This window comes from Condylostylus longicornis, unplaced genomic scaffold, assembly GCF_029603195.1.
Source record: "Condylostylus longicornis isolate FDR11 unplaced genomic scaffold, ASM2960319v2 ptg000006l, whole genome shotgun sequence".
In the NCBI taxonomy this organism is placed as follows: domain Eukaryota; kingdom Metazoa; phylum Arthropoda; class Insecta; order Diptera; family Dolichopodidae; genus Condylostylus; species Condylostylus longicornis.
In genome coordinates, this window is record NW_026577975.1 from 1,770,111 (window position 1) to 1,793,766 (window position 23,656).

General features: G+C 23.6%; 2 protein-coding genes across 2 annotated transcripts; both read right to left on the bottom strand.

Moving 5' to 3' along the window:
* Window positions 1-1,789: 1,789 nt before the first annotated feature.
* Window positions 1,790-20,633, bottom strand: LOC129618423 (homeobox protein unc-42). Its single transcript, XM_055533157.1, has 6 exons — window positions 19,622-20,633; window positions 14,362-14,540; window positions 13,970-14,077; window positions 4,115-4,291; window positions 3,558-3,663; window positions 1,790-2,432 (listed from the first exon to the last, which is right to left on the bottom strand). The coding sequence occupies exons 1-6, from the start codon at window positions 20,010-20,012 to the stop codon at window positions 2,326-2,328; spliced, it is 1,068 nt and encodes a 355-aa protein (XP_055389132.1). The 5' UTR covers window positions 20,013-20,633; the 3' UTR covers window positions 1,790-2,325.
* Window positions 20,054-23,227, bottom strand: LOC129616890 (uncharacterized). Its single transcript, XM_055532399.1, has 3 exons — window positions 23,197-23,227; window positions 20,264-20,575; window positions 20,054-20,064 (listed from the first exon to the last, which is right to left on the bottom strand). The coding sequence occupies exons 1-3, from the start codon at window positions 23,225-23,227 to the stop codon at window positions 20,054-20,056; spliced, it is 354 nt and encodes a 117-aa protein (XP_055388374.1).
* Window positions 23,228-23,656: the final 429 nt, after the last annotated feature.

The window sequence follows — 23,656 nt, forward strand, 5'->3', positions numbered from 1 at the left end:
AAAAATTAATAATATGCGGTTGCTAGTACATTATTACATTTACTATATTGATATATAAAGGGAATGTATTATGTACTTATCAGGACTTAAGGGATATTGGAAATTTTGAAGTATTAAATATTTATTAAGATTGGAATCTAAAACTAATTTAGGCTTGAGGGCTAAGAAATCAAATTCAACATGCATGTACGCTTAATGCACAGTGGTATTTTTTTTTTTAAATTTTAATTTGAAATTTATAAAAGAGGTAAGTTTATCAATTTACATAAATTATATTTAAGTGAATACCTAAATCTTGCCCATTTTTTTATTGTAAACATTCATTTTTTATATTTTGAGTTCCATATTGCAATAACACGTATTTCAAATCAAAAATATGTTTTTGAATTCGAATAAGTTATAAACTTATTAATAGAGCACAAATACTATATTGTGTTATACTGTATTATGGAATTCAAAAATTATTTACTTGCCTTTTGCATAACGTGTAGTTAGGATAAATTTAGAAGAAAAAATATAATTATTATGCGAATTGTTTGGGTAAAATTAAGTGAAGTGCCTTAAGAAAATTGAAATCCAATGGAAATTGTAATATATAGTTATAAAAAGCTGATTATACTCGTACTCTTTTCAATAAGATCTATTTTTATTAAAAACTTTCCTTCATTTTAATATTTTACTACAAATATTATTGTATTATTTGGGAATGAAAATAATATTAAATTGAAAATACAATATGAAGTTAACAAAAGAAAAAAAAAAGAGTTAATGCTATAAATATTTTAATATATTTTATTGCATTTTATGTATGTAATTATTTAAATTACATTTTCAAAATTTTAATATGTAAGAAATTTATTCAAGCAGTCATGATTTATAAATTGAAGTAATATTGTTTTGCAAATTGTGGAATTAAAAACTTATTTTCAATTGAAATTTAATTAAACCATTAAAATTGAAATATTTAAAGATCAAATTGAATTTAGATTTTGAATAGACGTTCAATTCAAATAGCTGTCCGTGACATCGAAAATACAATAATAATTTAAAAGCTCGACAATTAATAAACTGAATTCTGTAATACTGCACATACTGCAGTTTTGAAGACTTACGAAATTTTACAACAATTTGGATGCGAGGAAGCTTCGTATTTAATTTATGTATTACTTCAATAAACAATTTGGTATTTTAATAATAAATATATAATATAATATAACCACCATTAAATAAAAAATTTCTACCATATTAAAATTTTAAAAGATTGTAAAAAATTTCTGTTTTCTTTTTCATTAATTAAGTTTTTTTATTAATATTATTTCATTATATTTATTTATAAATTGGAAAAAAATTGAAATAAAAAATATTAAACAATATTAAATTATTTACATTTTTTTCTTGGGATGAGTTTCGGATAATATTATACAATAAATCTTATATAATATAGTAAAATTTATTTAATTATTAAACAGAAATTTTTATTAGTAAATTAATGTGTTTCTTAATATTTTTTGCAATAAATATTTAACAAAATTATATAAAATTAATAAAAATGACTAGATATTTTTCTTTTAATTATAATTCTTAAAAAAATAAACTGGAGATACATATACATATATAGGAACTTAAACCATATAGTTTATTTAAACTAAACTTATTGCATAAAATAAGAGCATTTATCTAAATACAAACTAATCTTGTGTTTTATATTGTATTTTTTTAAGCTCAATTCAGCTTAATAAATTGTATTGATATCTTGTTACAAAATTGAAAATTATCTGTAGTACTCGTATGTATACATTTTTTTTTGCTGAATAAGTCAAGATATATATATTTGCATTTTGACAAACACCCCCTAATTCTATAATAAATTTTTATGACTTTAAATATGCAGTAATACAATATTCCTCACAATTCGGCAATTACAACTCATAAACTGAATTCTGTACTAATATCACATTACCGTAATTTTAAAGTTTGAATTTATTAAATAAATTAATGTATAAAAAATAGTTGTTCTTTTTTTAATTTATAACATGCTACTATAATTGCAATAAAATTTAATATAATCATCATCTTAGAATATTCTCAAATTTCGTTAATTATATATACATATATATATAATTAAATAAATTCTAATATTTCCGTAAATTATATATAAATTTCACATTATTTTTACAAGGAAAAATTTCTGTTTAAACCTTAACTTATTTATATTGACACTTAAATTAAAATTAAAAAAAAAACTTAAAATTTTTAATATATAAAAAAAAAATTAAACAAAACGAATAAAGAAATTTATAACATAAAGTCATCCCAAGCCTTTGATTATGTTTGATATTGCAGCATCGGTGCCGATAAATTTGGATGATGTGAACTGTTCATTCGTAAAGCAGACAGACTTTTATTGTACCATTCATCTTCAGCTGACATACCTAAAATAAATTTAACAATTTATTTGTAAATTGAAACAAGAGCATTTGTTAGTATTTTAAAAAAAATTTTTAGTTTCGAGTGCTAATAACAATGCCAACTTATTCAACAGCAGCGAAAATTAAAAATTCATTTGAAAAAGGTTGACAAATTTTATTTAAATAATTTTTTAGTTAATTTGACATTAAAAAGTCAATTGGATAATATAATCAAGCTTTATTTTATTCTGACGTATTAAATTCATATTGAAACTTTGACATATCAATTTTATATTGACCGTTGTTGTCAAAACTAATATTAAAAAAATTATTCAATTAAAAAGATATGCCCTCTGACGTGACGAAAATTAAAAAAGAGCTTAGTCAAATTTTAATTTGCAATCAACTGATTTTGCCATTTCGTTGCGTATTGCAATTTTGAATTCATGGAATAAGCATTTTTTATTTTTTATTTTTAATTTAAGTCTACATTAATATATGTAAGACATTTCCGAGAATATATAAGTATATACACATGTACTACATACGTATATTATTTGAAACTAGAGTTTAATTTAGGCCCTAATATAATTGACAATATAAAAATCTAATTAAAACACCTAAAATCAAGAAAATTTTAAATTAAAAAGCGGAAATTAAATACTTTAGTAATTTTATACATATGCATATGTATGTGCATACATATGTATACATATTTATAAAAACATCTTAAAAAAATTTTTAATTTTTTTTTTTAATTCAAAAATCTTAAGACGTTTCGTTCAAATATAAGAAAATTTCTTAATTTCCGTTCTTTTCCTTACAACCTTATTTCGCATTATTTTAACTAAGAAATATGTGTGTTAATTTATTTTAAGCGAATGTACATACATATGTACATATATATACATATAGATATTTTAATGAAACAAGTTTAAATGTATTTAAATGAAAATATACTTGTATACAAGTATTTAATGAAAATAAAGTAATAACACACTTAGTATAACATTATAATTGTATAATATCCTATTATAGGCAAGTAAGTCATTTCGATTCTAATTTTATAAGAGAACTATTCTAAGCTTATTATATACAATAATATTTATGTATAGTGCCCCATATATAGGTGCATTAATTGCTAATTACCCATTGAATCCTGACGTACACCAACAGAACCCATATTTGCACCATGAGTCATTGAAAATGGTTGTGTCATACCAGGATATGATGTAGCACCCATTTGGAAAAGATCCTGGAATAGATAAAAAGAATTTTCCACCTAAAAAATGAGATTTTAATAATATGGGATGCAACACCTATAATAATTATATAGTCATACATATATATTGATATATATATATTATGTATATATAATTATTGTAATTATATATAATTGATATTCATTTATAAATGTACGTATACATGTATTATATATATATGTATATACGATAATTAAATACAAAAATATAAAATTCTAAATAAAAAAATATTTAGTATAGTTTAAAATAATTCAATAGTTTTTAGACACTATATATATAATATTTTTTGTATAACACTTTTTTTTTATAAAATTTCGGAAATAACACATTTAATTAAATATAATTTAATAAAAATATATAAATATTCAAAAATTTTATATTCAAAATTTGTATATAAAAAAAAAAATATATGAATTACGCGTATGTATAATGTATTGAAATTACCTGTGGATATCGATTTATTGAATTTGGATGAGGATATGGTTGATAACCTCTTGATACACTATATCCTTGTATATTTCTCATCATTCCATTACATGAGGGAATCACAGACGGTGCTAATGCTTTTTGTAATTGTTTTTCCTGTTTTCTGTATTTTGCTCTACGATTTTGAAACCATACCTAAAGTATTATTTATTTATGATATATATATCAGAAATTATTATTATTATATTTTTCATTTAAATATATTGCATATTATAAAATTTTTAAATTCTAAAATTAGATATTATAGTTTTTTTTAAACATATACAAAAGTATTGGTACACAAATTAATGAAACCCCTGGAATATCGTAAATTTTGAACTCAAGAATTCAATACTTTTATTTAGTTTTTTGCATAAATACTAAATGTATCTAATGCAATTATATATAGTATATTAAATTAAATATAAATGCTTGTTGCAGGACTCATTCATTTCTTTTATTATATAATAAATTCTCACTCAAACAAGAAAATGTCGTTTCTGACGTTTTGGGCACTTAATGATGTTTCATGTGTATATAAGAATTGCGATTTGTTAAGAGTTAAGACTGACATGAAAAAGTTGCTTTACTCTCGGAAAATATCATTTCATCAATAATTTGTGAGATTTGTCCGGGATACCGCACAAAAGTCACAAATTAAAAACCTTATATTATGAATTCAAATTTCATTTTTTTAACTTATAATATTGAAAATAATCAATATATTTATAATATATTAAAAAAAATGTTATATTTTTTATATGAAACTGTTATATTTTGATGTGAAACTGTTATATTTGTTTGTGTTTTTTTATATTTGTAAATGTACTCAAAATCTCAATTATGTCATTAATATTTCTTAATTTATTCATTATAGTACTCGTATATACCACAGTTAATTTACTCATTTTAGTAAAATGAGACGAATGTAGAAATTTGAAATTTTTTAAAATTTAAAGAATTAGTAATTGTTATAAAATTAAAATTTTCGTTTATAAGAAAAAATTCAAAATTAGATATAAATATATGTATATAGGTAGGTATACAATATTATATTTATGCCGGCAGACGGCTCTTCAAATTGACTTTGAAAAATTACTAATACCACACACATAAATAAGATATACGCGTAAGGGAGGAATGTAGCAAGAGCATTACGTTTTGTATTATTCGCTTGACAGATGACCAGAATATATGAAATTTAATTAATGAGTGATGACACGTTATTTTTAACAATACTAAATTCAATTATAAAGTGTAAAGAGCGATTTTGTATATAGAGTGTAAACTAATGAAAAACAGTAAATAAATTGGTTTATTTTGTATTGGTAATATTTGCTAATAAAACTATAGCAATTTATGGGCATACAAATACATATATATATATATATATATATATACATATATTTGGATATTTTTAATCTTAAAGTAAATGAAATAATTTCAATAATTTTTAAAAAAAAGTATTGCTATTTCATATATTCCACAATTTTTTTTTTCAATTTGAATCTTCAAAATTATTTCATATATTACAATATAACTTATATATATACATATATATGAGTTTTATATATATATATATATATATATATATACATATATTAGCAGTTATATAAAAAAAATATAAATCTCTAGCAGAAACAGAACAGAAGAAAAAAAAAATACTTGAGAAAGAATTAGAATGAGAACAAAACTCTAACAGAATATTAAGGTTTTCAATAAGTAACTGTAAAGCACATGCAATCCAAAAATGAGTTTTCTTATGTTCTCCTTTTCTTTTTCTTCTTTTAAATTTTGATGTGTTTATATTTCTTGTTTTTTTTTTTTTTAATCCTCTCATTCCGTTACGGACGTGACAGAATACGGCCAAGTTAAAATGTCTTAAGAAGTTTTTGAAGGATTTCTTTTTTCATATATACTAAGTATACGTAAAAAATTATATTATATAGGTATTTATTTATATATATATATATCCTTATAAATGTGCAGTGATAATTTACTTATAGAAAAATACCAATATAAGAAAAAAAAATAATCAGGATTGATTAACCTTTTTCCTTTCATTTCTGTTATATTATGCCCTCTTCATTACTTTAATCTCTAAACTTATATATGTATATGAAATCGCGAATATTTTAATTAGATAACAAAAAATTTTAATTATAAAGTGAAAAATAATTTAAAAATTTTTCGAAAAGTTTTTCAAAATAGTGCGTTAAAGTTAAAGAATTTAAAGACCAATAATAATTTTATATGTAAAAATTTTTTTGAGTTTTTCACAAATTTTAATAACATTTGAGTGCAGTGTTAAGAACAGCATTACACAATGGAAATAAAATATTGTCACTTTAAAAACAACGCCTATATATCGCGAGACAACACGAGACCAGTTTTTTTTACTACTACTTATTTTTATTCAAGTTTTATAATATTAAAAGTCTATTATAAAAATTCAACAAATTTTAATAAAAAAAAATTATTTATGTTACGAAAAATCGAGCCTTCTGTACTACCGATTCACAAACCTTCAGCCACAATATAGATATATTCATAATTACAACTCTCACTATTACAGTCAAAAAAAAAAGAGGTCAATATATAACGACACTTGCCCTCTCAGCGCAAATTTCCACTCAATAATTTTCGAATAACATTTTCTGACCAATCAAAAATTTTAATTTTACTAACAAAACTAAATCATTCATTCAATTGTCCACTCAATTTTTTGAAATAAGAAAACAAAATTTAATATTTGACTGTAAGCTGAAGCGAAAACACACACAAACTCTTACTTACAAACATACGTTTATAAATTTGTTACATCTCAGTCAACATTTTTTATTTAACAAAAAATAAAATAAATTAAATCGTCTGATCTTCGGAGTGCGTGTTTAATATTATATTCTTAATTTGTGTCAAAAAAACCCGACTGTCCGAACATTGATTAGAAATCCGCTTTCATAATTGTTTATATCAGATCACTATCCGACATACTTCATTATATAATTTATATATTTTCAGAGTAAAACAATGATGGCCCCCATTTATGAAAATATTAGCTATCACTGAACGAAATATGATGTCAAAAAACTTGTTTGAAAAGTGAAATAAAAAAAAATTTTTTTCTTACTCGAAAAAGTAAGAATAAGAAAAAAAATCTAAGACTTTTTCCTTCATTTTTTTTTTATTTTATTATTTTCATATTTTTCTTTTTTGTTCAATTTCATTTATTTTTTCTTCATGTTATTACTTTCCCTCCTTAAATGAAATAAAAAAATTTTATATATATATTTGTATATACTATATATATATATATATATATATAGATATATATGAAGATTTAAGGGAATAGAGTGTATATGTATGTGCCATCAAATGGATCCATAATTGAATTACTCCGCCCATATAACATAATGTCTTCGTCGTCGTCATCATCATTGTCGTTGTCTTCTTCGAATCTTAAATCATCCTTCATCGTTTAAAAAAGAGAAAAATGTATAAGAAAAGAAAATATCAAAATGTCAGATAAAATATATATAGATGAATGTATAAATGTGGCACTTTTTCATCATTCGCATAATATATATAATATGAAGGATCGCGAGAAATTCTTTTTAAAGATTCAAATAAATATTATGTGTATATACAGTGTATATGTGTATATATATGTGCTTATAGTTGAAAATAATATAAAAATTATTTTGAAGATTTTAAAAAATTCTTCGGTACACAGTTAACTTAATGTCTTTGCTAGTTAATTTTTTTTTTTTTCGTATAAAACTTTTTTCTTATATTTTCCGTCTTTAAAGAAATTTTATGAAAAAAAAAAATTTTTTTTTTTTTGGAGTGGTTCGTTGCTTATGGCTGAAATTGGATGAAGAATCTCGAATATATAATTATAAGAAATCTATATATCATTAAACAAGTGTGTACATATAGATTATACTTATACAAAGAATTGAAAAAGTTTATACATAAATCCATGTTTGCGTTTATATTGAATTTTATATGCTTCTATTTAATGAGGAGGATTAAAATAAACTAATGAATAATATATAAGATTTTCATCCAATCATGTATGGAATGCATTTAGATTCATTTGTTATTGTTAAGCAAAACTGGGTCTTATTTGTTGTAATGCAGATCCTGGCTTTCTAAATTGTAAGTAATATGATATGAAATATAATAATATACAAAATATTCAGCAATTACAACCCTGAATTACAAGGCTGAATTATGTAGGCATTTATAAATACGTAACACGTAGTATTTATGCTGTAATTTCTAAATTACTGCCAACAATAACAAGGGAAACCAATTTTAATTTTAGAAATTAGAAATGTAGAAGACGTCGAAAAATTAAAAAAAAAAACGCCTTCTTGTCTTTTAGAATTCAGTGAAAGTAATATTCAATTGAAATTTTTTGTTTTATTGCATAGATCTGGGGGCAACAGTAAATGTTTACACAAACGGATTTCATGTCAACTTGATTTATGCAACATTGAAAACTGTCTTTTAAAAAATAAATTTAAATGAGGTTAAATTTCCATAAATAAGTGATACTTTGATAAAAGAGATATTTAATTTACAGTTTAAAACAGATAAATTGAAAAACGTCGATATTTCTTTGACGAACAAAATTTTTCTTATTTGAAAAGGATTCAAAGTAAAGAAAAATTATGCATTATTTAATAAAATGATGTTCGACGCTATTTCTAATGAACATTGTAGATTTCAATGAATTCAATGAAATAACATATTATGTTAATTTTAGAATTAGTCTTATTTTGCAGTAACCGGGTAAGCAGGCAATAATAACAATAATTCGTGCTCTCTCAATAATTTTCTTGTAAATAAAGAAAACTTCTTCATACAACTGCAACAGAACAAAGTTGTATAGCATAGCCAGAAAGAATGACTTAAAACAGAAAATTTAAAAAAATTTTCTCGACAAATCAGACTTGAACCAGTGACCTATTGCTTTCTTATATAGGCAGACACTTACAGAGTTAAGCTATACAGAATTATACTTTTCTTAATGGAATCAATATTTTTTTTTTTCTAAAAACAATTAATTTTATAGTATATTTTATACTCGTATAATAACCCGTAACACAATATAGTATAACTGTTCACTTTTCTTTGAATTCATATCAAATTTCTTGTAAAGTCCAAACATATAGTATATCTAGTGTAAATATCTAAAATTCACTAGAGAAATATTTTTACAAAAAAAAAATTTGTTTTTTTAAATTTAAGGACAAACAATTGTTACAATTCGTATACAATATGCTTTTAAAAAACTAAACAATTTATGTATGCAAGTATAGACTTTTAAATAAAGAGAAAAGATGATAACACACTTGTACTCTTAATCTTAAATTTAAAATAACAAAAAAAAAATAATAATTATTAAATTGCATTCAATTTAAAACTTTAAATACACACAATGAAATAATAACAAGAAAAATATAACAATAATAATTACAAGAAAATTGAGAATTGAGAACAAATTGTCGAAAGTGAAAATAAACCAGAACCAGAGTACATATTTGATTTATCTCTGAGTAAGTATTATTATATTTTTTTTATTATTAAAATATTTCTTATTCATAAAATACAATATATTTGTCCCTTAATTACCGCACCATATAATAAAAAAAAAATAATAATAATAGACAAAAAATAACAAAACAAAAAAAAAACCCACTTAAAATTTGTCAAAGAAATTATTTTCTAATTTACGAAATGATGACGACAAGAAGAGCATATAGTGCGAGAGAAGGGAGAGTAACAGATTTCAATCAAGAATATTTTCAAAAAAAAATTTACTTTGCAACTGTTATAACTTTATATAAGATAAAATATAAATATAAAATAAAAAAATAGAAAATATACCTATAAGAGTAAAAATTTCCCCCTTTTTGGTAATTTTTTTTTACCCATACTTGTTTTATATATGTATGTATGTACCTTATATAATAAAATAATAGTTTATGTCTCATAAAACTATAATATTAAACCCTAATCTTAAATAAGGACATTTGTACTTTTTTATGCTTATATAATAATAACAATAATGAAGTGGTGTACTTGCAAAAAAAAAAAAGAGAAAGAGAAAAAAAAAACTTGATTCCTTCTTATCGCGTAATCAAATCAGATCAGGATTTTTCACTTAAGTGTTTTCCTCTAGGTTTCACTTATTTTTTTTTCTATTCCTTTTTTTTTTTTTTTGAATTAATAGTAATATTTTATATTACCCTATTCAATTGTGTTACATATTTCTATTATAGGGTAAAAGAAACAAGAATAATAATAATAATAACTTGTTAACATCATATATAATTTTTATATAACATGCACATAGATGTCGTATTAGTAGATATAAATAATAATAATATAAAATAAATTTTAGATTAAGTATACATATATCTAAATTAATTGCATAGTAATAAGAATTTTCTTTTTTAAAAAATAAAATAATAATATGTGAGTAGGTGTAAGTATATGTTAACATATACACATGGATATATGTATGTGTGTAGGCAATAATAATATGTATGAAATAAATTTAGCATATAACAATTTTAGAAGAAAATCGAAATTTAAATTGTACAATTAATATTTAGAAATTAAGCTTTGACTCTTGTATATAATGTAGGGGCATATAGACGCTTAGGAGTTAAAACAATTTGAAATAACAAATGTCAGAAATTTACCAAGACGCTGGCATATATCAACTTAATATATATTGCAGTTAAATGGAATTCGTCTAAGAGAACTGTATAAAACATACTTCTTTAGCTTATAATTCGACTATAGGGGCCCGCACTGTAGTTTGTTAACAAACCTTATTATATCTGTTATTATATTTTGATCATATGAGATTTTAAAGAGATTATATTCGACTGCTTTTGAATTATTTTTCTTTCTGTTTTTGTATTTCTGCTGTGAGTACACACAAAAAAGTTTCTCACCTAAAACTCGATTGAACCTTATAAATTATGTTATATAATACAGATAGCTGTACACAAAATATAAATCACATTATTTAAGCTTTTATAATTTCATAGTTCTTAAAATGATTAAAATATGTAGAAATTTTATATAATTGTGAAAAAAAGAAATCTAATTTTCCTAAACCTAATTATATAGACAGGATGCTGTTTTTTGTGAATGATCAGCTGTTGTATTGTTTGCCACTAAATTTCTTTAAAGTTAATATTTAACTAATTGAATAAAATTCTTATTCTGTGTTATTTAACAATATTTCACTTTACTGACTATATAAAGCTAAAGATATATAGTGAAATTTCTAAATTTTTTTAAAATTTATTTCTATAAGTTCGGACAATAGCCTTAAAAACGGCATTTATTGCAATTATGTTTACTAAATATTGTTTATTGACATAAAAATAATAGGGCCATCCATACCATCTAAGGCTCGGAATAATCATTTTGCATATATATCGTTAAATGTATGTACTATATTCACCACAAGAATCAAAATTTTCAATTTATTTTTACACAATATACAATATATATGTATAAACTCAAAAAAACTAGACCTCAAATTTCAAATCATACATATTATGAAAAAGCCACACGTAAGCGAAATTATTCGCTGTGGTTTTACACATTATACATATATTTTATGTGCTTTTGCATATAGTATAACTAAAACATTTGTATTTAAAAATTATTTAAATAAGAAATCAGTGATTATGTGAAAGTAAGGAATTTTTAAATTTAAATTAGTTTATTAAAATATTAAATTTAATATTTTTAAAATTAATTTAAAAATATTTCAAATTTTTTGTTTTACTTTAATTGCAAAAAAGAAATTAATGTAGCTACTTGGGACAAAATTTGTCTTATTCGCAACAAATTAAATTTTCCATAATGTAATGGCAAATTTTGTGTTCCGAAACATTTTGGTTCGCGTCTTTGCTTAAAGAATTCAGCTGGAATTACGAATTTTTCAAAATTTTTGAATGGAATTCCCACTGTAATGAAAACATGTTAGAATTCCCCGAATTTAAATAAAATTTTGCTATATTACAAACTTAACGACGGAGAATTAAAATATTATACAACATTTCAAATTTATCTTCAATTTATACTATTACGATCTGGATAAAACTGATCGCAAATAATGATTTGCCGAGCTTGATTACTAACATTTGGTATACCACATTTGTTTTCTAAAACACTAGCATATTTGTTAGCAAATTCTCTTATTTCTTTTCACCTTTTATATAAAAAAAATATTGCACCCAATTGTGAAAAAATATTATACAACAAAAATTATTCACAATTATATTGATAAAAAAAAAATGAAAAAAAAAAATTGTTTTTTCACAAAAGAATTTCGATTTTAATACCAACTGCAATTAACTTTTACCCCCCTGTGATTATTACAAATGTATATACATATACGTGTTTTAATTCCAGTATGTTGAGTTCTAATCTTTTCAAGATTTCATGATGAGATTTATCGAAAAAAAAGAAAATATCATATGGACTAATAGCGCATGGTATACCATAGAGCCAATTTAAACAAATCTTATATAATCAATTGTTTGTTACAACATAGAATAAAAATTAACAAAAATAAATTTTTTTTTTAATTCAAAAAAGAAAGTATTTAAAATAAAAATTGCACATATGTAGACTTATTCAGTATTTTAATAGTTAACATTGTACAAATATAACAATGTTTCGATTAAAGATAAATATAAGGTGGACAATATCCAATAAAATGTTTAAACTTTTATGGAACTAGATTCCGGAAACTTTATGTAACAAATATTCTGTGCTATACATATATATAAATAAAAGAGATTTGATCAGTTTTAGAACTGCATCGTCAAGAGGAAGGCAAGTTAAAATCAAAAAAACTTTTTCACATGCTGACAATCAAAGATTATTCGGGAAGCCGAACACCACCCGATAAAAAACGAAGATGTTTTGTGAATTATGTTTAACGTTTTTTTTGAACTTCTTGTGAATTCAGAATTTTTTTTATTAAAGTTTTTTAATATCAATTGTAATTTTTTTGAGCATACGTATGACACCTTTCAGGCACAAGGAGAATATGTACAAGGAATATAGACTCCCTATCGCATTTGGACTATAATTCGTCTCTTCACTTAAAGGCAGACAATAATTAATTTATTAATAATTAAGGGTAACAATAATTGTGCTCAAGGCGTAATCAATTGTGTAGCAAGATCAAGATATTTGAATATTATATGCGTTAATTCGAAATGGTATAAGCAACCGATCAATTTTTTACTAATTCAATTTCGATATAGGATATTCTCACATAAAATATGAAAATGTATTACTAAATTCCGTCGGCTATAAATATGTAAGCAATTAGTTTGTAAATTTGCAAAGCAATTTAAAGTTATTTTCAATATTAATGATAAAACTTCAAATTTTTTGACAAATACAATGACAGTATAATGGCAATATTTAACACATTCTTGACAATTACATGACAATTACATAATATAATATTGATGTATAGTATAGTATATAACTTAATATAAAAATTTATGGTTCAATAAAAACACCCGCACTTAGTCAAGATTTTGAGAGAGGAATTGAATTTTATTTAACCCGTCGCGAACTGACGACGGACTACAATGAATCCAATTTAAGTATGCAGATGGCATTGTTGAAATTTTTCATGATTACAATCATATGACAAATACCGTAACATAACAGTTGCATTAAAAAAAAAATAACACACCATACATATTTATGTAAAAACATAAATGATTGTTAACAAAATAAAATTCTCTAAAACTTAATTTTCAAACTTACTTGTATTCGTGCTTCATTTAGTTTCGTTGTTCTTGCTAATTCTTCTCTGCAATAAATATCTGGATAATGTGATTTTGCAAATGCTGCTTCTAATTCGGCTAATTGTTCCTGTACATATGTATATGTAATAAATATGCATATTAAATAATGTATAAGCTTATATTTGTATATTATTATTAAATTTAAAAAATTTAATTTTACAATAATTTATTAATTATGGCATTTAAAGCAAATGTTATGGATTAAAATAATTTTCTAAATTATATTTTTTGAATAAAATATCAAAAATACATTAAAGACTTATTTATAGAAGAAAGCTACTTGTATATAAATTATTGTTATACAGTTATATAACGTGTATAAGTTAATATATATGTGTATATATGATTAACCTGAGTAAAAGTTGTTCTATGTCTTCTTCTTGCCGGTGTTGGACATGATGCTGTTGTTGGTGTATGACCAGCATGTTGACTTAATGATGAAACTCCACTTCCTGGTGATGTAACACCACCGGAAACCGATGAAATTCCACTATTAGGTTCTGGTTTTAATTTTTTAAATGCTCCTTCCGCTAAAAATGTGTAAATAATTTGTAAAAATATGAACATGTTTTTTTTAATATAATTTTTTTATATTTATTATATATGTACATAATATAACAGTTATGAATACATGTATATTTATTGTTCATAATATTCAAATTTGAAAATTCACTATATATTTATACGTTGTGGAAACAAATTTTGTCTTATGCATATAAAATGTTACTTAATATTTTCTTAACCGGATATGAAAGAAAATTTAATTTGCAAAGATTTTGTAAAAAGTAAAAAATATAAAAAAAAAAAATTAAGTGAATGTCCGGTTAAGCATTCTTTTATAAATAATCCTAACTTCTACGAGTATGTAGAAAAGTTGTTGAAAGTCTTATAAACTACAATCTCCTTGTATTTTTTCAAATTTTATGAATTAATGAATGAAAAAGTATTTACTAAGACAGCTATTAATAAACTTTTCTCTCTATTTTCCATTTTTCAATATTATTCTTTTCCATACAGCCTTTGTTAATCAGACATAGCCTTTTCGACACAACCTTTGATAACTTAAATATTGACAGAGGCATTGTTAACCCGAACTCTTCTGTATCGGGCTACATACAAGTCTTCTACAGCATTAAATATGGGTATACTGTCGAGTCACTGTAAAACCACAGAACAACTTAGGAAAGCAAGGTATCGCACACTTTGTAAGGAAGCGATTAAGAACTTAAAATATCTCTTGAGAGAATGTATTGCAAATGGCAGCCAAGAAAGAAGAAAAAATTCTTGTAAATTTTGTGCTTTTACGGTAGAGCGGGATTGCATTCCTTCCGGCCTAGCCAGCGGGCTGTCTATGTTTTTTTAATAAATGACAAAATCCTTAATATTTCTATTTAAATTTTTTCTTTAAAATTTTAATCTTATAGTTATAAAATGCTTTCCTTTTAATATAAGAGCCCCCAATTACCCTACAATATTATTTAAACTGTTATACACTTTTAAATGGGTTGTGATGATGGCTTAATCTATTAAATTTCCAGATGTTTTTAATAATATTCATTTTTATTTTCAATATAATTCAAAACTATTTATATTCAATTTTAAAAGTTCTATTTGGATTTATAAATTTTAATAATTTTAAATTTTTACAATTTTCATTTGTAAAATGACCAAATTGTGGTCAAAATTTGTTTTTAATAATAATATCATTGAAATTTTTTTTTTGTATTAATAATACCTTTACGTATAATGAATAGTTATTTGAATATCGTAAAAAAATATTCTGGCGATAATTTGGCTTTCAATTTAATCTCTAGTCTCACTAGATATAGACTTGAAACGCTCTCACATACTCATACTATCAATGAATGTATATTACACATGCACTCAAATATCCTACCTTCGTCTTAATGCACTCAAATTCTTGAATTATAATCAACTCATTCGAGAAACCAAAATTATAAAATACATAAATATACCGGCCTATATGACAAAGTACTAGCAGAATAAGAATAAAAAAATAAAGGATTTAATTCTTTTTAATATTCAATAATAGAATAGACAATAATTACAATTCACACATCTGTTATGGGATAAAACTCTTAAAATACAAAACTCTTTATGGTGAATTATTGACGGTGATTTACCCTGAAATTCAATATACACACCATATAACTTTAATCTTCTATAATGGCATATTTTTGCAAGGTGCTTTGTATAATATCAAAAAATATCTTCTCTTTTACGCCTTTAAAAATCGCTATATAAATATTGTATTCCTACATGGCTATCTATAAATTTTCAACAAAAATAATTACTTGAATTAATCAACCCGTTTTTAAAAATAAAATCCTTAAACAGATTTTTTTTTTATGTATACATTTACCAATATTTACATTTTTAATACCTTTTGAATATAATAATAAATGTCAACTACTATGTTCTATATTTAATGCCATTCATTTATGTTTGTGTATGGAATAAGTGTTATAAATTCTTAGAAAATTTCTAATATTCCCCCTCTTCTTTTTTTAATATACATATATGGCAATATAAAATTTTATTTATACAAAAGTATCATATTATTATATTTGTCAGCCGGCACGCGTCAAGGATTAATTTTATAACAAAATAATTAAATAGCCCTTTTTTTTTCTTTGGTATATATATTGTTGGTATACATGTGTATATCAACAATATAATTGAACACAGAGTACAATTATACTCGACACTATAATAGTGGCGGATTTCTTAACCATATTATAATAATAAACATTAAAATATTTGAACTTTGATTTTATTTGTAGAATAATAATAAAAAGAAAAGCGATTAGTATAACACTTAAAGGTATTTATATAGATAATCTTAAGACAAATAATAAAATATTATACGCAAATAGATCACAAAATTTATAATATTAGATTTTGACTTATTTTTGTGTAAATTAGAAATTAAGTGGTTTTTAAATTATTTTGAAATAAATATAAATATCGAAATAATATACAAATATCGAAATATAATTTCGTTAATAACGCATATAACACTTATATAGTATTGTCCCTTTCTGTGAATATTAAATTTACTTCGTTCGTTTTAAAGGAATATATCATGCAAAAATCTAAAAATTTACAAAACTACCATTTACATTAGCGCCTATATACAAAGTAATATAGTTATGCGCATTTATTCCGATAGATGTCATCATACTTTTATATTGAAACTATAACAGTAAAATTTGTAATATATATGAATTTTTTGGGTTATTTTTCCTCTAACATGTATAACGAGGTTTTCATAAAAAACCGTATTCCATTTATAAATAGCACCCAACTATTCCGTAGTCAATCTGCTATAAAAGTGTTATACTGTTATATTAATGTAATAGGAACGCACAAAACATAAACCTATAAGTAATTAGGTGTGAAACACTTTTCAATTACATCAACGTATACAAAAGCGTAATTGAGAGAAATTATTACACACATTTATTCCGGTAGATGGCTTTCTCATACATCTAGAGTCCCATACATTTATTCCGGTAGAAATTTTTGTATGGGACTCTCTCAACTATATCTTTTAAATGGTCGAACCTAATTAAAAGTGTTATACACCAGAAATTATTATACATTTGTCTAGACTCTAGAGTATTTGTAAATTATTAAAAGGATCGGCTATTTAAATATTATCGTATAACACTTTGTATACTTATACATATGTACTGATAGAAAATATACTGATTTAATGATAATTTAAATTAATTACATCCGTATAATATTTATAAAATATATATTTTTGTTTTCATCAAAAATTTTTATGTTTTCTTTTTTTTTTGTTTTAAGAATTTACATTTAAAATTAGTTTAACGTATAACAGAGCAGCACTCTAAACATTCATAATGTTATATAGAAAACACCTTTACGAAATTCTTATATAGAAAACACCTTTACGAACAACAAAGAAGGAAAAACAAAATTATTTTAAGCGCAAGGACATTCGCGTTAATTATATATATAATCATAATTCATTTAAAATTTAATAGAATCCCGGTTAAATTATCTGAAAAAATGAGTCCTTTCATGTGGCATCAGTCACTCTTAATTATATTTTAAGTATTTAACGATATAGTCGAAAAATATTCAAATTTCTTCCTCATTTTTCTTTCTGTTTTGTTAATTTTTCATTTTTAATATTTTGTATTTTTTTTTTTTTAATAAAACCCACACTTTAATAATATAAATTTTAGTGTCCTTATTTTAAGGCTATTTAAAATTCTTTTACGAAAAATTTACATAAATTATCCCAAACTGCATATTTATTCGGTTGCTTATTTTATAACTAAAAAATATTTCAAATTCCTCTATGTATATTAAATACGAAGGATTTAAAAGCATCCTTTTTGTATGATGTTTTGAACGAAAATAAATAACTATATAATGCTTGCTTTTTTTTGTTAATTTTTGTTTTTTAGCACCTTTTATTTGATAATAGCTATTTTAATAGTTATTCTTTGTGTTCCATTTAAAAGTGTATAATACTTTGAATTTTCAGCATTACAGGTATTGTATAACACTACCTTATAAACAAAGCAGCTTGTTACAGAAGAATATTTAAGACAAACATGGCTACTCACATTGATTCCGGTATATGGCTTCATATTTTTAAATCGCAAAATGAATAATAACATAATTTAGAGGTTTTATGATTTTTATATATAGGAAGGCTGATAGAAATTCCGTACAAAACTCTATTCCATTCATAAACTACTTTCAATTGCTTCGATGTACTCCCAGGCCCTTGGGAGTATTATGTATTGTACTGTGAAAGAGGCGGAACTAAGTTATTTCGATAAGTTATTCCGGTGTACTTTAGAGTCTTATATACTATCAAATGGAACACAAGAATTAATTAAAATTATGTGCATAAGGCACGAATATGTGAAAATTTATTAATTAATCTTTTATACATAATTGAAATCGTTATACTTTTAACATTTACTTAATTTTATAATTTTACAAATGATCACAAAATTTAAATTTAAGTTGTTATATAAAAATAATTAGTAAACGTTTTGCATTTGGATAAAGATTTAAGATATTTTAGTATCAAACTGAGATCAGTTGTGCTTAAAGAATTTTAATTAAATAATTTTGGATTCCAGCACAAACTATTAATTTAAACATACCATGAGAAACCTTTAAATTGTGCTATAAAGTGTATAAAGTGGTGTAGAAAGCTTTATGTAGAGACAGTATTTAAGGTAGGAGTTATGAATTCTAATATAAAAGCGCTTTTCCAAGAAATATAGAGAACAGCAGTGTTGTATGCAAATTTGGTAACCCTGTTGGTAACAGTTTATAAGAGCTGTTATGATAAGATCCAACAACTGAAATAAAATCTCTTCCGACTAACTTCTGAAGATTTCGGGGAAAATCGCTTTGATTTTTATAAGTTGCAATTAAATTCCAGTAAAATAGTGGTTTATGAGTTGCAATTGATTAATTATAAATTAATACCGCGGTCTATTCGACTTTCTATTCGAAATCAGAGTTGATTGCTTCTCAATTTAAAAATAGATTTAAGAAAATATTTTTAATTATATAATAAAATTTTTACCTGATAACGAATGATCTGATAATCTTGTTGGTGGTGTATGGGCTGGTGTATGATGATGTGATGATGAATCCATTCCAGGTGTTGGTAAACCAGAATAAAGTGCACTAAAATCTTCTGGTGTACTACTACATTTTCTTTGATTAACACCACCTAATGATGTTTTATCAATTGATGATATCGGTGTTCGACTATCTTGTGATGATTGTGATGCTAAACCTAATAAACGATTTTCATGTGATGTTATACCCATTAAACGATTATCTTGAAATGACATAAATTTTGTATCCTGTCCACCATGTTGTAAATTACCATGTGTTAATGCATGATCTTCTAATAAACCTTGTTGTAATCCTAAAAGGCCACCAACTAAATTTGGGCGTAATTCATCCATTAATTTACCTTGTCCACAAGAACTAGCTGCTGTCGAAAAATTCAATTGACGACTAAATATCGCTGGAAATATATTAAATTGTTGTGAATCAACACTAGATTGTGGGCTTAATCCTAAATTTGTTGTATTATGATGATGTGAACCTATTAAACCAGCAGAATTGATTGATGGTATTGATGTTGGATTATGATGATTATTATTATTACTATTATTATTATTATGATGATGATGATTATTATGATTATTATTACTGGTGTTATTTGTTAATGAATTATTTGTTGTTGTTCCAGTACCAGAATTTTGTGCATTACTACCACCAGTTCCACTACTACTTGGACCGTTACTAATCAATGAATTTGGACCATTACTTGTTCCACCACCACCGGGTACACCACTACCTGGTCCACCACCGCCACCGCCGCCGGGTACTCCACCACTATTTGTTGTTGTTCCGTGTCCAGTGTTATGATGATTGCCGACGACGCCACCACCATTCCCAGTGCCGCCGGCACAATTGTGTTGTTTGAAATCCAATTTGGAACAAAATGGATTCCGAATGAACGCTTCGAAAATAATGACGGATTTTTAATATACTTTTAGAATAAAAATTTTTCTTTTGGGTTTTTTTATTGTTTATTTATTTTTATGCACTTTAATTATTTTACTTATATTTGAAAAAGAAAGTAAATTTTTTTATTAATAATTTTGATTTATTCTTCTTAATTTAAAATTAATTAAATTGACATCATCTAGTGAAACTAAACGAATAAAAATAAAATTTTTTAAAAATCAAAGTTTTATGTTAAAATTAAAATTCGAAATTCATGAATTTTTTGTAAGAAAATTATTTTCAACATAAAAAAATAGGTACTAGATTAAATTTAGAATCGCCAATTGAAATTAAAAACTATTCAATAACTTAGATGAAACTTAAATGTTCAGGCTTAGTACTAGTGAAGTATCTAGTTAAAATAAATCACAGTTATAAAAAAGTGAGTCAATAAAACCATGGTAGAAAATTAAAGAAAGCTATGGAAGCTAATATTTTGCTTAAAATTGCGTGAATTCAGATAACCAAGTAAAACATAAATTTAATTCAAACTAAATTTTATACAGAGACCACAATTGAAAAAAGTCCCCCACTTCTGCAATTTCCCTCCACTTTCTTTGATTTTCCTTTTTTATGTTTTACATAAATTGCTAGAAACGAGAATTATATAAATATTCGAGTTACACAGAGTATTTCTAAATGAAGTAATACTAGAATAAAACTGAATTATCAAAAATAGACCGTATATTGTGGCTAAAAAAAACACATTAAAAGTTTTAGAAATTTTTCATAGTTTAAATTTTAATTTAAATTTTTAAAACTCACACCCGATTTTTGTGGAAAAACATATATAAACAAATCGGTATTTGGACATTTTTTTTCAGATTATCTATAGGAGTATTCAATTAAAATTGAAAGAGCGAAAGCTCTAGTTGAATTGGAATCGAATTAACAATTTACTGCTTTATGTAACAAATAACCGCAATATAATATTTACCGCTTTATGTAACAACTGGTTTACAGAGATATAAACAAATTATCGGCAATTACATTTTCGTAGGGAACAAACCGGAAAAGAATATAGCAACTCAAGTAAGCAGCTATTAGTGACAAGTAAATACCGGGATGGATATGATGTAATCAATGAAACAATTTTCAATAGTTACTGACACATTATTTTTTATAATTAAGCATATTAGTATTAAGAGTCCTGCGTTTAAGGCTAGCTAAAAACATTATTAAAATATAGACAGTAATAATTACTTACGGCGCGGATCTATATAGAATAATCAGAAATATCATTCGAAAACCTAATGATTTCGAATAATTTTATAACTAATTTTTGTTTTATTCCAAATTTTCATTATAATAATTTGGAAATTTTTAATTAAGTAATTAAAATATTGAGATAATTAAATTTATTAATAATGACAATGTTTATGTTAATAATGACGATAATTACATTTGTTATTCTACAACAAATATTTTTTTCACTATATTAATAAAACATGACCAAAAACAAAAAGGATTATCCACATTTAATTTTAATATTCACCTTTTATGTAAAAATAGTTTTGGTTTTTTCTCTTTTTGTTTTTCAAATGTAATAATTAGGATTAATGCATATTACATGTACACAAACATTTAATTACTAATACACTATTTCCTATACTTTTTTTATTAAATTGAAATCACATTTATTTTTCAAATACAATTAAAATGAAAAAAAACAAAAGCTACAGAAAAAAAAGTTAATAATGAAAATTTTTCTTTTAATCCGTTTATAATTAATTAATTTTATTATTATTATTTACTATTTTTTATCCTTGTTTGTATGTGTGTATACAATAATATCACAAATAATAATAGTATAATAGTTATATTACACTCAATTCTTTCATATATATTATGATGGCTAACACACTGATATAGTTAACAAATTATACTATCAATTTTACACTAATTAATCAAATTAATTGAATTTGGTTTTTTTAATAATTTACTTCGATATTATCGTATATGATTTATTATATATATTTATTTTTTTTTTATTAAATAATTTGAATTTTTTTTATTTTAATTAAATTACTATATATGTAATTCTGTAAAGATAATCCAGATATAATAATGAAACAAAAATTGTTGTCTTATTGGAAAAAAAATAAGCATAATAATTAATATATTTATTATATGTTAATTATAATTATGATTTTAGATCTGGTATTTCTATTAAATTCTATGAAAATATTATGTTAAATGATAATTATGTTAATTATTATAAAATGAGTAATAAAAACAATAGCATTATAATATATAATAACCATAATAATTATAATAATGATAATTATGATAATAAAAATAGCAATCACAATAATTAACATAATAATGGTAATAATTACAATAAGAACAATAATATTAACAATAATAATAACGATAATAATCACAAAATGATAGTTAAACAATATTAATAATGATAATTAACAATAGTAATAATGATTATAATTATTAATTATAATAATGATGAAAACGATGTAATAATGAATATAATTTTATGATTAACATTTCACCAACTTAATGAATATCCATAAAATATAGTGGTAGTATAATATTTAGCATCTTAAATTGTCAAATTACAGCTTACTGCATTACTACTTTGTACTGACATTACTATAGTAATTTTGAAAAACAGAAAATATTGGATTGAATTAAACATATATATATAAGGAAAACCGGTAAGTACAGGTGCATCCCAATGAATTTGAGTCATTGAAAAATAAATGTATTTAATAAAAAAATGCCGACGAATGATCAACAGAAATGCTAACTACATCGACGGGGAAACAAGATTTTAAATTAGAAGAGAGCTTCATATGGCGGCCAAACCAGTCAAACATGAATCAGTCAAACTGGAACTCGGAAAAAAAGAGAAACTTAAATGTAATGGAAGGAACTAAAATGTAATTATATACATAAGTACATTACCGAAAGTTTATTGGACATATATGGCAGGGAACAGAAATTTTCAACTTACGATCATCATTCAACTAAATTGTTAAGTGACAAACAAAACAAATGCAAAGCACCCCCCGTCCGC

What these genes read in the sequence shown, in the direction of transcription:
- LOC129618423 (XM_055533157.1), bottom strand. Translation starts at nt 20,012, where the DNA reads ATGGATGAATTACGCCCAAATTTAGTTGGTGGCCTTTTAGGATTACAA. An exon ending in ATCAGATCATTCGTTATCAG is followed by an intron (nt 14,541 to 19,621) that starts GTAAAAATTTTA and finishes ACACATTTTTAG; the next exon opens with CGGAAGGAGCATTTAAAAAA. An exon ending in ATAGAACAACTTTTACTCAG is followed by an intron (nt 14,078 to 14,361) that starts GTTAATCATATA and finishes ACATATGTACAG; the next exon opens with GAACAATTAGCCGAATTAGA.
- LOC129616890 (XM_055532399.1), bottom strand. Translation starts at nt 23,227, where the DNA reads ATGTCAGTACAAAGTAGTAATGCAGTAAGCT. An exon ending in AAGTAGTAATGCAGTAAGCT is followed by an intron (nt 20,576 to 23,196) that starts GTAATTTGACAA and finishes TTATTTTCGAAG; the next exon opens with CGTTCATTCGGAATCCATTT.